General features: G+C 37.8%; 2 protein-coding genes across 2 annotated transcripts; one reads left to right on the forward strand and one right to left on the reverse strand.

Annotated features, from left to right (window-relative positions):
• Positions 1-672: 672 nt before the first annotated feature.
• On the reverse strand, positions 673-6,962 carry LOC115425892 (rab5 GDP/GTP exchange factor-like). The gene is made up of 9 exons (XM_030143743.1): positions 6,592-6,962; positions 5,250-5,438; positions 4,988-5,112; positions 3,897-4,048; positions 3,726-3,795; positions 3,509-3,644; positions 3,323-3,417; positions 1,868-2,124; positions 673-1,782 (listed from the first exon to the last, which is right to left on the reverse strand). The coding sequence occupies exons 2-9, from the start codon at positions 5,405-5,407 to the stop codon at positions 1,363-1,365; spliced, it is 1,413 nt and encodes a 470-aa protein (XP_029999603.1). The 5' UTR covers positions 5,408-5,438; positions 6,592-6,962; the 3' UTR covers positions 673-1,362.
• Positions 6,963-7,924: 962 nt separating this feature from the next.
• Positions 7,925-15,687, forward strand: cfap251 (cilia and flagella associated protein 251). The gene is made up of 20 exons (XM_030143862.1): positions 7,925-8,462; positions 10,302-10,442; positions 10,598-10,707; positions 10,800-10,908; positions 11,291-11,371; positions 11,466-11,543; positions 11,629-11,670; positions 11,781-12,055; positions 12,136-12,312; positions 12,427-12,683; positions 12,812-12,963; positions 13,373-13,549; positions 13,661-13,845; positions 13,944-14,058; positions 14,214-14,377; positions 14,471-14,561; positions 14,650-14,793; positions 14,886-15,114; positions 15,254-15,364; positions 15,462-15,687. Exons 1-20 carry the CDS (start codon positions 8,217-8,219, stop codon positions 15,629-15,631), a joined length of 3,054 nt encoding a protein of 1,017 aa, XP_029999722.1. The 5' UTR covers positions 7,925-8,216; the 3' UTR covers positions 15,632-15,687.
• Positions 15,688-15,739: the final 52 nt, after the last annotated feature.

Here is a 15,739-nt window from a genome sequence, read left to right on the forward strand (position 1 = left end):
TGCTTGTCTTATAGCTACCAGATCTACTTCAATACACTGTCTGAACATTACATCACATTCAGTTTTCAGGTTCTTTCTAGTGGAAGATTTATACATCTTTTCTGTTAATGTACATAAACAAGTATGTATGTGTAATAACATTTTATCATATGCATTGAAAACATCAGTTAACCACTGATTTTGTCATTTATTTTCCAGTTCATTTTATTAGAGAATGTAAGATTTACCAGATTTAATCTCTGAGACAGATCATTTCTAAAAAAAATTTGTAGGCCACTGACTGAAACTTATGCTTGGTGTACTGACTATTTAAACAATTAAAAAGCCTTGTGTTAAATAACCACACACCCTTCAGTTATAAGTCAGTTTAGACTATTTCTCACTTCAGCAGTAACTGTCAGCCTAAAAAGTAACATGTACTCCCAAGATATCCAAAAATACAAAATAAAGCATTTCATGATGGCTGTATGTGTAAATAAAATCCAAGAATTCTCTTTAAACAGCGCCTAGATTCAGTAATATGCATAACATTCAAGTATCCTTCCTACATATTTAAATACGTACTTAAACCTCCCAATCGCTGTTTCATGCAGTTAACCACTGAGCTTTTCACAAGATATTCTGAGATCTGTCTCTTAAGATTCAAAAAAGAAAAGACCAAAACACCCAATATGGAATCATATGAGTCATCTTTAATATAATATTGGATACAATCACCGATCATACATAAATTCATAGATTTTCTTTAGAAAGTTCTCAAGAGTTGTAAACAATAGATATAAACACAGATAGAAAAAACTTCAGAAACGGTTTCATACCAGTTAATTCACTTTTGTACAAACAGTGAAGGCAACATGTTACACAGCTTGACTTAACACCCCCTGACTCGTAGTGAATACACTGTTATAACATTATCTCCTTGAGCAACATTTCACAGCGGTCTGCATATAGGCACATGTTTGTATATTAGGTTAAAGTTACTATGAAGTAGTCACCTTTAAGTGTTATATGATACCACAAAGTGCTCTGTACTGTGAGTTTGTAAAATGACTTCTATTCACATTAGAATGTGGAATGTTATTTGTAATTACCTTCATCCTAAAGCAGGAATCAAGTGCAAATCTTTTACAAAACTTTCTATGTGATACAAAACACCAAAATCCATCAGTCATATAATGCAAAAAGCTTGCCTTCATGTTTACCTGGTTTTCAACTGCCAGCTGGCTATGGCTGAAATGTGTGCAAATGTGGCATTAGAATTTAATTTGTGTTTGTTTATTGCAACCTACTCATGTTAGTGCTTATGACAACAAAGACTCAAGTACCAGATTTAGTGACACTCCTTCCTAGTAAGGCTCCTGGCTAACAGTCTGTTTGTTGCGGACCTGCACATTGATCTGAAAGCACCAGCACTGACGGGTCTTTGAGGTCACCCTCTTGTGGGTTTGCATCATGGGATGAGGATGACAAAACCAGTGAGTGCTCTGCCTGTGCTGTTATCTCCTTCTGCACCAGAGCAAACTGGGCTGCTGCCTCGTCCAGCTGTGAGTTAACTGTTAGCATCCACTTTTGCAGTTGGACATTGAGAGCATCCATTCCCTGGTCCAGTTTTTCTTGTCTACCTTTCAGCTCCTCCAACAGGTGCTGTGTGTTGCTAGAAATCTCCTGCCTCTTAGTAGCGTCATTGGGAGCGTGCTGACGCAGCATGTAACCCTCAAACTCCTCTGGACTGAGGTTGAGTGCTGGTCCATCCAGCTTTTCAATGAAGGCCACAGCACAAGACTAAACAGAAGGAAACAGGTATTCCACAGCATCCTGCAGTACATGAATACAGAGTGTGTTTGATGAACAGGTGCAGTGAACTTACCAAGTTTGTGAAGTAGTAGCCGCTCTCTCCTGCCATCAGACTGTGAGGGAGGCCAAATCGAATCACGTATTGCATGTTGGAGTGAAGACGAGGTGGGTTGGCCTTTAGCACCACATAAACCAGGCCTGACAGGAAGTCATCAGCATTAGCAGGTTCACTGTTTGAGGTGGAGAGTGCCTCAAAGACATGCTGACAGCATTTGGACACACAAGCAAGTTTGTCCTGAGGTGCACGCTTGGCATCCACCTCAATTATAGCTGTTAAAAATGCAAAACAAGGAGATTAGCATTTCACATGAATTAAATTCATGACAGATGTGAAACTTACTTTCATTTATGAGTTTAGTAAAATTTACATATTCATCATTCATTAATACCTTATGAGTCTATATATTGGCAACACAGTGGCATAAACCTACTAGTATTACTAATGTCAAAATAACAACAACTAAGGGATAAAATAATCCTCAGTGTCTGTACATTTTTTTTATATCATAAAATAAATGGATTGGTCTTATTTAACTTGGGTAACACATCATTATCTGTCTAACAAAAGCCTATCAACACAAATGAAAGTGGGACATTAAATTGCTGTTATTATTCATGATGATCCAATTCAATGTGAAAACTGGCATAGAGTAAATAAATAAAAATTGTTACACACACACACGTATGTATGTATGTGTGTGTATGTGTATATATATATATATATATATATATATATATATATATACATATATACACACATATATATATACATATATACACACACACACACACATATATATATATATATATATATAAATAACTCAGAATGTGTTCCTGAATCTAAAGTTTGAGGTTTCTGATTACAAGCAGTTTGCAATTTTGTGTTTCATGACACAATAGACTATATTTATCAAGTGCTATATAGGGAGAGTGCATATTTTATTGCTATGAAGGCCATTACTGAGTAAAACATGGCAAGATCCTAATTCATGTGAGGCAACTGTCTAAATAATTATAATCAATAAGCAGTAACTATGAGGCTATTGAGCATGAAGTGTTATTTAATGGCCTATTAGTTAGAGAATAAGGTCACAGATTAAGTTCCTCATTCTGGAAAAGCAAAATTACCAAGACATGGAGTAGAGCAGAAGAGTCCTGTCCAGGTGGTGTTTAACAAAACCTAATGTATTTACCATCTCTACCTGTCTGATTAACCATAACTGGGGCAACCTAGGGTAGATTTTCTACAGCCTGAAAACACAGGCAAGGAGTAGATGCAGAAATATCATCCTCTAAAATCAAATTACAATATGCTGAAAGCCTGCTAACACAAAAAAAGCTATCAAGCACTGCAGCTTAATTAAATGACTAGAAAAGAGTCAATGTGCCATTGATATGTATGTTAATAAAAACTAGTTTATGGTTAATATGTGTATGTTAATATAAAGCCTTAACCTGAGTAAATCACCTGTGATAGCCGGCAGGAACGGGTCACCTGTGATTGCAGTCTTCTTATCAGGAAATGGTACATCTAACATCTGGGGTGTAACCCAGTTTAATGAGCTGCAAAGATGAGACATTAGTCAGATTCATCCAGGGTCAGAAAATAGGTTTCAGTGTAATTCAACACTGGGACTGTAAATGCAATGGTTACCGTATTCTCCGCTGTAGGGCCAGGTCCTTCTGTTCATCATCACAGCTGTCATGGCAGAAAACCCATTTGTGCAACCGTGTCATTATTAACTTCTCAACATGCTCCATTATCTGACTGACCTGTGCCTCAGAAAAACCTGAATATAAAAACAGCAAGTCAGAAGTTATTGAATACTCACATGCTGACAAAATTAAAGCCAAAATGAAAATACACTCACTGCTAAAATATTCAGCAAAAGACTGATAGAAATCTTGTACAAGGTCTGACTGTTTCTGGACTGGCAGGTCCTGCAAGAAAATGAGAATCCATTATTGGAGCAGCTCTAACTGGAAATCAATGAAAATGCTGGGTGGAGTTGATTATCATAAGTTGTTCCATAGATAGTTACATGGTACGCCTCCATTGTGTTGAGAAAAGCTGTGCAGCGAGACTGCAGACGCTGGGAGGGAGGGCTCCGCAAGATCTTAAGGAAACCAGTGAAATCTCCAGGCTCAAGGCTCTGGTAGGCTTTCAATGCATTTGTTTGGATTTCTGAAGACTCTAGACAGACAAAAAGCAGAGGTTATTCTAGATGAATAACTCATTCATATTGAAACCCTGCTTCATTTTTGCATTTAGTTAACAATGAAATCCCTCCATCACAGTGGTTGTGATTTCTTTATATTTTTGGACAGATACGACATTTCAAGACATCTTGAACTTGAGAAATACAAATCAATATTTTTCCACTTCTTTCTGACATTACAAAGAACAAACAAGTAATTGATTAGTAAAGATATTAATTAACCTATTAATCATGAATGAAAGTCACGGCTAGTTTGGCAATGGTTACGGGTAAATAATGAAATAATTAAATATTCTGCAAAGTTATATTTCAAAGTTTTTAGGACCATTATGAATCCAATTAGAACATATTCCACAGATGTGAAAACAGAACAACACTAGGTGAGAGCAGGTACCGGTATTTGTTGGTGGCTTTTTTGTGTTTTTCTTTATTTAAATGCAACTCTAACCTAATGTCTGAAATTCCTAGTTTAAATGTTTTGCTGCACAGACATGTAGTAGACTTCAAATTAATTATATGCATCAACCTTCAACCAAGCACTAAATCCAATCACTTTTTAAGACCTGTAAAATCTGATTTAAGACATTATACTGACTTTAAATTAACTACATAAAATATTTTTTGTCAAAATTCACTACCAGTGAACAAATCCACTAGACTTCATGGGGGCATGAGACTTATAACAGATTTTTGCAGTCACACCTTTTAACATTTTTGTATTGTGTTTTAATTTTCTTTTCTGTTAGCAAGGATTTTATGAACAGTACACCTTGTGTCTGACTCTAATGAAGTAGCTGATGAGGTACTTTTACACCAAAGGGGAACAAAATGAGGAAAATCCAAACAATGAGTACAGGACTGGACTTGGAACAGAGAACAATGAATCAAGTGAATAGTGCTACTAAAGTTACTACCTTGTTTGGGCGACGATGGGCTGCCCCAGAAAAGTCTTCTCATTGTATTGATCCTGCGGCCTTTCTCAATGTTTTTCTTCTCCTCAAATTTGGAGAAGGTAGGGGGAGTCCCATCATTGGTTGGTCTACAAAAATTAGAAATACACATCTGAGTCAGGTGAAATTGATGGTTAATGACAGTTATCACAGGTGATGCATCGACAAAGCAGTTATGATATATTATACAAGTCCATAAACAAAGCAAACTGAATGATCGCTTTACCTCGTGTCCTGTCTCGGGGTTCCTGGTGGACGGGTTCTCTCTCTCCAACACTTGGAGCAGAAGCCTTGCCACGCGGGGTTTCCATAATATCCACAGGCGTTCTTGCAGAGCAGCTCCTCCTGGGAAACTCTGATTCCTCTATGTTTATCTGTCAACATTGTAGAGCTCGCTGTTGTCGTTTAGCCCCACCTTTCAGACATGATTTTTCAAACAGAAGAAAAGTTTTTACTACATCTCCATAAATTCAAACTATGAAAGGGACATCTGTTTGTGCCTTGTGAGTGCAAAGGCCGAAACGTGAAAAGCCTAAGGTGCTAAACTTGTCACATGACCTCAGACATTTCCTGTACTTGTCACTATATGTATTACTGGGACGTTAAACTAGGCCACACAAAGCTAAAATACAGCTTTGACTATAATACACTAGATTACTTGATATTCTAAAAAATAACTGGTAATTCCCTTTAAGGGTTTAAGCATTAAGCTAAGCTAGTGCAAAAATCTGTTCCAAATTGTTAAGCTTTGTAGTCTGTGTTTTTCATACATTTTGTATCTCTTATCAGATATTTGGATGAGCAAACTCCAGACAAAAATATCACTTAATTCAGCATTGTAAAAGCTAAATAAATAACTAAAATTATCTGATGGAGTATTATATTCACAACCTTATATTCGCAAGATTAAAATCAAGTAGTTGATCAAAGTTCTGAATGTGCTTTTAATGTGAGATGCAAATGCAAAACTTTCAGGAGGCTGGCTTTATGAATTGTATATAAAGATTACAAGAAGCAAAACACCTGACGAATGACAAATACATGCATGATGGATATAATTTTCTAACTATTACTATCTCAGATGACATACTTCTTTTAAAATTATGTGACTGACGTTTATGTGTTGTTTAAATTTAGGTGTTGGTCATTTCTTCCTCTACTGCTCCTGCCGCTCCATCTTCTTTTAATGTTTTCATGTAGTGGACAATAACGTAAATGTATATGTAGACTTTATCACTACTAATATTACAAAGCTGGTGTTCTTTGACTGGTTAACTGCAGTTGTCCTGACTTCTATAGAGGATAATACATGGCATTTTACTGTTAGAGAAGTGAAGTTGGCTGAAGTTGTTGGTCTCTGACAGGTTAAAAGTGTGCGTGACAGTCAGCTGAGGGGATTGAAGATAAGAACCGGCTAATGTTAGCATACGGCGAGCGGTTAAAGCTGATTATTGGTCAAATAGGCCAAGCATTTCGGTTAAATATACACTTTATTTTAAAAAGCCTACGAGATAAAAACAGAAAATGACCTTAAGGATGATACCCCAGTCTCTACATTTCGTACTCACCTGTTAGCTGAAATCATAATTAGCCGTTTCCTTATCGAAGAGTTGTTCGCTTTCCGTTGTTTTAACCCCCACAAACTCCTCTTAACTTGTAAACTGTGAAACTTAATCCGTCAAACCTGGCACGATAAAATGTACAAAAAGAGTTAAATAGCGTTACGGGGAAAACACGACATCAACAAACCAAAAACACACAGGAATCTGTCGAAGTGGAAGGCGGTAGTAGATAATCAGCTGCCTTCGAAACCGGAAGACGAGCTGATGATCCTTTTGGATAAGGAAAAACTGATTCTTCAGAGCATTAGAACTAAAACATTCTTCTACAAGTCAAAATAAACCCACAGTGACAGAAACGACTTTATTATTACAGTAACACATTCTTTAACATCGTGTAGTCATTGCGCTTATCCATTGTTTAAGATTATACTTTTATTTTGAAAATCTAAACCGAAACCAGGAACATAAAAGTTATCAAATGGTATGGATATTCAGATTACAACATGTTCATACTATAAAATGGAGCGAATGGGTCCACTGAAGCCACACATTATCATTTATTTATTTATTTATTTATTTATTTATTTATTATTATTATTATTATTATTATTATTATTATTATTATTATTGTTGTTGTTGTTGTTGTTGTTGTTATTATTATTATTATTATTATTATTATTATTATTATTATTATTATTATTATTATGCAGTGAAAGGAACTGTTAATGCTTCTGCATACCAAGATGTTTATGACAATTCCGTGCTCCAAACTTTGTGGAACTAATTTGGGAATGGCTCCTTCCTGTTCCAACATCACTGCATATTACATATAGGTAGACATGGACGAGTGAGTGTGGTATGGAGGAGCTTGAGTGGCCTGACCTCAACCTGACAGAACACTTTGGGATGAATTAAAGAGAAGACCAAGCCAGGCCTTCTTAATTAATATAAGTGCCTGACCTCCCTCACAAATGTGCTTCTGAAGGAATGGTTAAAAATAAAATAAAAATATAATAATAATAATAATAATAATAATAATAATAATAATAATAATAATAATAATTATTATTATTATTATTATTATTATTATTATTATTATTATTATTATTATTTCCCTTAAAACCCTCCTAAACCTTGTCGAAAGCCCTCCCAGAGGAGTTGAAGTTATTGTAGCTGCAAAGGTTGGGCCAATTCCATATTAAACCCTACAGATGAAGAATGGGATGTTATTTAAGTACGTATGTATGTAAAAGTAAACACCCAAATACTTTTGGCAAAATAGTATAACTAAAGACTCTCAGCTACAGCGTCATGTTTTACAGGACCTGTAGATGTTCTTCCTACGACATGGCAAATCTGCTTTTAATTTGACAGGCCTGACCGGATGTTTTTTTTGTGTATTTTGCGCTTCAGGTGTCCGCCACTGTGCAACGGTTGCTAGGCAACAAGACTCCTTGCTTCCACAGTATCAACTTAGACCAAAGATCGTCTGTTGTAAGTGTTTTCTGCTGGTGTAACTCTAGATAAATACATTTCCTTTGCTGATTTATCACAGAAAACTGTAACTTAGCTGTAACTTTGCGGATAGAGGACTGTTGTTTTTGTTTTGTGTGACATCAGTTCCATGTAACATGTCCGATGGCGAAGTTCAGAGACATGAGCAGCAGCACAATGAAGAAATGGAAGAGAACCATCCACCGGGTCATGAGAAGGAGAGGATGAGGACGAGCAGTGAGCAAAAGGACGAAGAGGCAGGATTTAGTGCAAAAACAGAGACGAAGAAAGTCCACGTGAACGGACAGTCTCACGTCTACTCTGCAACCAGAGACACACTTTTCCAAAACGACATTCCCAATATTACTAGAACACATGCGTTGGTAAGTGTGGTTTTTATCTGTTTGACTTTTATGTGTTTTAGTTAATTAATAAATAAGCATGAATAAGTAAACAAATAAACAAAATGCATACATACATACATACATACATACATACATAAGGAAATGCACAGAAAATATTCTACTAGTATACATGAAGGATAATAAACCTAGACATGATCTATTATTTTTCAGTCAGTGAAGTAAATAATTAAAACCATAAGCAATCATCCCCTTAATCATAGCTGTGTTATAATCCATCCATCCATTTTCTACTGCTTATCCGGGGCCAGGTTGCAAAGGCAATAGTCTAAGCAGGGGTCCTCAGACTTCCCTCTCCCCTAACACCTCCTTCAGTTCGTCCGGGGGGACCCCGAGGCGTTCCCAGGCCAGCTGAGAGACAATAGTCTCTCCAATGTGTCCTAGGTCTTCCCCGAGGTCTCCTCCTGGTGGGACATGCCTGAAACACCTCCCGAGGGAGGCGTCCAGGAGGCATCTGAAGCAGATGCTTGAGCCACCTCAGCTGGCCCCTCTCGACGCGGAGGAGCAGCAGCTCTACTCTGAGCTCCTCCCTGGTGACTGAGCTCCTCACCCTATCCCTAAGGGTGCTCCCAGCCACCCTACAGAGGAAACTCATTTCGACCAAATGTATCCAGGATCTTGTCCTTTTGGCCATGACCCAAAGCTCATGACCATAGGTGAGAGTAGTAACGTAGATTGACCAGCAAATCAGGAGCTTCGCCTTACGGCTCACCTCCTTCTTTACCACAACAGATTGACACAACGACCACATCACTGCAGATGCTGCACCGATCCGTCTGTCAGTTTCACGTTCCGTCCTTCCCTCACTCATGAACAAGACCCCAAGATACTTAAACTCCTCCACTTGGGGCAAGGACTCCCCACCGACCCGGAGAGGGCAAACCACCTTTTTCTGGTCAAGAACCATGGCCTCAGATTTGGAGGTGCTGATCCTCATCCCTCTCGCTTCACACTTGGCTGCAAACCATCTCAGTGCATGCTGAAGGTCCAGGTTCGATGAGGCCAACAGGACAACATCATCTGCACAAAGCAGGGATGAAATACTGTGGTCCTTAAACTGGACTTCCTCTGGCCCCTGGCTGCACCTAGACATTCTGTCCATAAAAATTATGAACAGAACTAATTTTTTGACAATAAGCAACTGTTTTCATGACTAATATTAGTTTCATTGCCTCCATAATGTGAGAATTTTTCACTGTTTTGTGCCATTTTAAATATTAAGCAATTAGTATGGAAAATAGAGCAGTGCAATCTATCCTTTAATCCATTAATTGTTATTGCAGTTACAACATCAGAGAAATATAACTAAGAAGAGGCTGAAATGTAAAGCTGGGCAGAGACATACTATGTAAAATCTGCAAACTCTCCTAATCATACAGCCCTTCAAAAAGTGAACAGTGTTCCCCCTTTTTTTAGTAATTTTTTTAAATTCAGTTTAAATTTTATCTAGTTTGTAGAAAATCATACTGTAAATCACTTGAAAATACAAGATAAGTCAAGACCTTACAGTATAATAGAGAGAAGCCCTGCAAGCAAGTACACGTTGAGGAAAAAAAGGATCGGAGGAGACTTCCAATAGAGGACGGTTCAGAGTGGGTAGCTATCTGCCTCTGCCAATGGGTGAGACTGAAGAATGGACAGAGAAAAGAAGAGCAATGACAGAGTAATGAATGTTATCATAATGTACCAGTTGTTTTGATGCACATCTTCTAAAAGCATCCTCTTAAATACATTTTTATGAACCTTTATTATTCGAGGGATGGCATACAACAATAACATGCACTTGGTTTTTACATCCAGTCCCTAGAATGGGTTTTTGGGATGAATCCTGCTCTTCCTGTCGTCAGTCTTCAAGACCATAATCAACTGGTGATCCTCTACACTGGAGCTCATGTTGGGATCATATATAATCACTCCTCAAACTCCCAGCACATTCTTCAGGTGTGTCTCATTACCTGTCTCCTATCGAACAAAAAGGTGACAAGACAGCAGCCCTTTTTCTCAATGACTTGAATAAATTGAAGTTTTTTTCTAAGATTTGAAATAAGCTGCTTTGTCTGATGTATCTTACCATGTATACTAATGGCTCTTTTCAGGGTCACTTCAGTCCCATTTCATGTGTGTGTGTGAGTGAAGACAGACGTTGGATTGCAACAGGAGATAAGGGTCCAAAAACTATGGTGATGATATGGGACTCTTACTCTGGGTACAGTGTCTCTCATTTCTACAGCAATTAAAACAGTCTTATCTATACATTTCTACATGTGACCATGCCCACATGTGGTTACATTTTTTCAGTATCCCTGTGCATACATTTTTCAATTGCCACCCAGAGGATGGTGTTGCTGCAATGACATTTTCAAGAGACACAAAACTACTTGCAACAATTGGGGCCGGAGAAATTCAAGTGAGTATTATGACAGTGTAGTTGGAATTAACATGTCATGTTTAGAATTATTAAGGCCTAAATTTGCATGTTTTTTTATTTTTTATTTTATCTTGCGCTGTTTACACTAAATTTTGAAGACCACAATTAAAGTTCCACAAAATTATATGTAGCCAAGAGTGGAATTGACAAAAAATCTAATGTTTCTGTCTTTCATCCATTTTGTTTTCATTTTTACCATTTTATCTTATTTAGGTTCGTTATAAAAAGTACCTTTATCTGATCAAATGCCATTAATAAAAGAAAAAGCAATCTTGGTCTGCTTTTATTTTTTGATTTGACAAGAAATGTTCTTGACTGCCCTATTATATACAGCTGCAATAGATTTACTGTCTTTTCGTAGGATGTGTGTATTTGGGACTGGACAAATGAAACAGAGAAGCCTTTGTTTTCAATTGAAATCAACCCCGAATATGGTTTTCAAGTAAGTAGCATACTTATGTTCTTAATTTTTAAATATCTGTTTATGACTATCACATTCAAGATATTAAACAATCAAATGATTAACTATGTTTCAGAAATACTTCCTTTTTAATCCAAATGACAACAATCAGCTTCTCAGCAGCAGTGAGAACCATGTGTTGTGGTACAGTACAGTAAGTCCTGCTGTTTCTATTCATTGAAGTACATAGTACAACTGTTTTTGTTTAACACATTAACACATCGTCTTACTATTTTCAGGCTGAGGGAAGTCTCAAATATTATGGCCTGAAAGTTAGGCAGGTAAGATAAAATGTCTCAGTGTGATAGAGGATTTTATTTCATTATCAGAATTGTTTTTATCTTTAATAGCAATGCAATTCATGTTTTGATTTGTGTGTTCACCACAACAGCACTCTGAGAAGGCCACCAGCAGATTCAATGCTGCAGCTGATACTTATGCTTCTCCTGGCTCTGATCAAAGTTCCTACATGACCGGTGTCTCTGCGAACCAGTCAGTGTTTCACTGGAGAAAGCCTCAGGTCCTCACAGCCACCAGAGTAGGCACTATTGTGGAGTGGGATGTGGACAGGGAGTTTACTGTGGGCCAAAACTTCAGTCTGCCTAGAACATCACGCATTCTTAATGTACAGAGTGCTCCCATCACAGTGTTCACTGTTACTGACAGGTGGTTAGAGCCCCAAATAATAATTTGGCTGCCCTGTAAATGTTGTTGGTTATATCTCTTTTTATTTGCTTCATACACAGCTGCTTTGTAACTGGCGACACTCAAGGCCATATACATTTTTATGATGAAAATTTCATCAGTCTGAGACAGTACACTCAATTCAATCTGGATGCTATCGTTTCCATTTCCTTTTCCAAAGAGTGTACGGAGGGATACTTGGAGGACTGCACTCCAGAAGCAAAGCCAGTCATTATCAGGTAGAAGAAGACAATCAACAGCAGTCCTTCAGTTTTAATGACTAAAAATATATGCAGAAAAACAGACAATCAAGGGAACTACCCTTATTTAAGATGAATTTTCTGTTTCTGCAGGAACTTTATTGTGTCCACAGTGAGCTCCACTGTATTCCATGTGAATGCACGGACAGACATCCCACAGATCTTGTTCCGTAAGGACTGTGCACCTGTACATGCACTGGCCTGCCATCCCAAACAGCCATTTGTGGTGATAGGCAACGTCAGTGGTGTTTTAAATGTATGGAACTATAACAACAAATGTATCATGTGCAGCAGGATCTTTGACAGCCAGATGGAGAAACAGATTCAGTGTGTCACTTATGACCCTCAGGGTAAGTGAATATGTTTGTTAAAGCCTTTTGTGGTTATGGCAAACTAATCCAGTAAAACTGGTGTTAACCAGCTGACATTACACAACACATTATGTATTATAAAGAACCAACTTTCTATCTGTGAACAGGATTACACTTGGCTGTTGGCTTTGGCAGTGGAGCTGTTCATGTACTGAATTCAAGCACTTTGGAAAGTCATCCAGAAGAGTGTTTTCATTACACTAAAGACAGCATCCAGCACATCACCTTCTCCTCAGACTCCAAGTATCTTGCCACAGCGGTGAGCAACATTATTATCAATATTAAATTTAAGATGTCAGAGATAATTTTGTGATCCATGAGCCTAAGAGGACTCTCATATTGATAAAGTATCAAAATATTATCAAACTGTTCTTATAAGTGTGACAGTTTTTAAGATAAATCTATTTCCTGACTTGTTCATACTTTAGTGTTTTTGCTACAATAAGCTGGCCAAAAAATCCATATATAGTCAAGAATTAACGTGTATCACAGCCTGTACTCATGTGTATAAAAGATTAGAGTTAAAGCCAGACTCTGCAGACTGCAATCCTGTGTCCATGTGTGTATTCTCCCATAACAATATAAATACGAAATGAATAGGATATGTGTGTTCACTTTCAAGTGTGAAATGTACATTTTGTTTCTCTGACTTATTTTAATGTTTTTAGGATGCTGGAAAAGCAGTTACGGTGTTCCGCTTGCAGACTAATGCAGAATCGTCTCCTCGCTGGGAGTATTTGGGCAGATATCGTTCTCACTGTAAGCCCATTCAAGACCTTCTCTTTGGAGTGTACCTGGACAGCACGCAACCCAGACTGCTATCGTTGGGCATGGATCGCCGACTGGTTTGTCCACTTTGTCAAATCTATTATATTTCGAATTAGTCTGTGGCTTTTGTGTAATGTACCATATACTTAGCATATACCTCTCTATGCATGCATGGAACTGAATAATAGGTGGAGTATGACCTGGAGAACAGCAGTGTAAACCAGCTTCTCATTTTGAGCTCAGAGCGCATTGAGCAAAGTGCTGTGCCAATGTGCATGACTTGGTACCCACCACTCTCTGCCGAGCAGTTTCTTCTTGTTACCTCAGACCAATACAAGATGAAGCTTTTCAACAGTACTACCAAGATGTGCAGGTATGAGTATCACTATGACAATATTATACTTTTGCATTTTGTTTTAGTGGTCATTGTCAAAGTCTTGTCACATTGTCCCATGTGTTTCACAAAATCAGGAAGACTCTCCGTGGCCCAACATTTGGTTTCCCTGTTAAGAAAGTAGCAGTTGTTCCCATGTCAGAGGAAAATGAGACTAATTCATACTACATGGTGTATATGACAAATGACAAGGTCAGTGCTTTAAGTAATTTTTTTATACCGTGGGTTGAAAAGACCAAAATGGGACTCTCCGTATAAAACACATTTTTTGATCATGTGTTTTAAGAGGCAACACCCTGGATTTTGGTATGACTTCTATTTTATATTTTGTTTTCTTATATTACTAGATTGGTCTTCAGATTTTACCGCTGGATGGAAATCCTTTCAAGTCCCATGCTGTGATCTGCCATCCAACAGGGGTGTCTTCTCTTGCCTGCTCTTTTGATGGACGACTTGTTTTTACCGCAGGGGGATCTGACTGCACTGTTCTGTCATGGGAGATAAGCTTGAAGTCGGTGTTAAGATTACCAGCTTGAAATGATAAAATACTTGAGCAGTGTAATTTTCTTTTTTCTGGAGCTGATTCTCTTTCTTGTGAATACAGTGCTTTGGAGGCAGCAGCTTCTCTGGGAGGAAAGGACCTGATGCCCTTTTACATTCTTATAGAAGGCGGGAGAGAAGGCAGGTTCTACAAAGTAAGTTAACCAACATCAGATGTTATAATAAGATGATAAGTTCCTCTTTGTAATGTCTCACATTTGATTATGAATTTGTGAACATTAGGAGATGGAAGAGTTTTTCTACTACTGCCAAATCTGTCATCAAGGCATTGGCACAAAGGAGAAACGACAAGTGTCTGACAAAATTCCCCTGACAGAGGTTCCCTCTTTAATGAGGGCTTTGGGCTACTTCCCTTCTGAACAAGAGGTATAGAGTATGTAGATTAAATTTTCCAATACATAAACACTGCAAATGTTACAGGTCACAGTAAAGGTGAAACACTATATCATTTTAACCAGATTGAAGACATGCAAAATGAGGTCAAGTTCAGCCAATATGCTGAAACAGGCAAATATGTGACAGACATCAACCTGGAGGAGTTTATAAAGCTTTATATCAACCACCGGCCAGCATTCGGCATCTCCAGTCATGACCTCGTTCAAGCTTTTCACATTCTTGGTGATAGTAGCAGTACAAGACAGCCTGTTCTGAAGAGGCATAAGCTGCTGGAACTTCTGCAACTTCAAGGTATGGAACCTGTTCATTCAAAAAGAATCATTCTACTTTTATTCAGTTGAGATTTTAAATGTAACACAAAATATTTGATTTTCAGCTGAGTATGTGTGGTATTCTACTGTCAGTGGGCGTTTTTTATGATCTTTGACAGGAGAACCTATGACAGAGGATGAGGTGGCACAGTGTTTTTCTACACTTTTATGCCTCACTGAAGAAGAAGAAGAAAGGGAAGGTTCTGAACATAGCATTTCTGAATCTGAAGGTACATAAAAGAAAAATTAGTAAATTATAAATTCAGAATTCACCTGACTGGAGATAAAAATTCATTACTTCTTATGTGTGTGCATGTGTGTGTCTAGGTAAAGATTCTGACTTTTCACTGGAGGGTGCGATCCCAGATGAGGTATCTCTGACAACATTTACAAGTCACATCCTGGGCTTTCCATCTTTTGGAGACCAGACAAGCGAATCTCCTCCTCCAGAATCTAATCATTCTGCAGATGTGATTCTGGAGGAGGAGACTTGCTAGTCTCCTCCTCCAGAATCACATGATGATAATGGGATGTGAATCTTTAACTACTTTAAATGTTGATGTTTTGTAGTTGAATCTTGAAAATAATAAAGTGTTTTAAGTCCA

Source organism: Sphaeramia orbicularis, chromosome 9, assembly GCF_902148855.1.
Source record: "Sphaeramia orbicularis chromosome 9, fSphaOr1.1, whole genome shotgun sequence".
NCBI lineage: Eukaryota > Metazoa > Chordata > Actinopteri > Kurtiformes > Apogonidae > Sphaeramia > Sphaeramia orbicularis.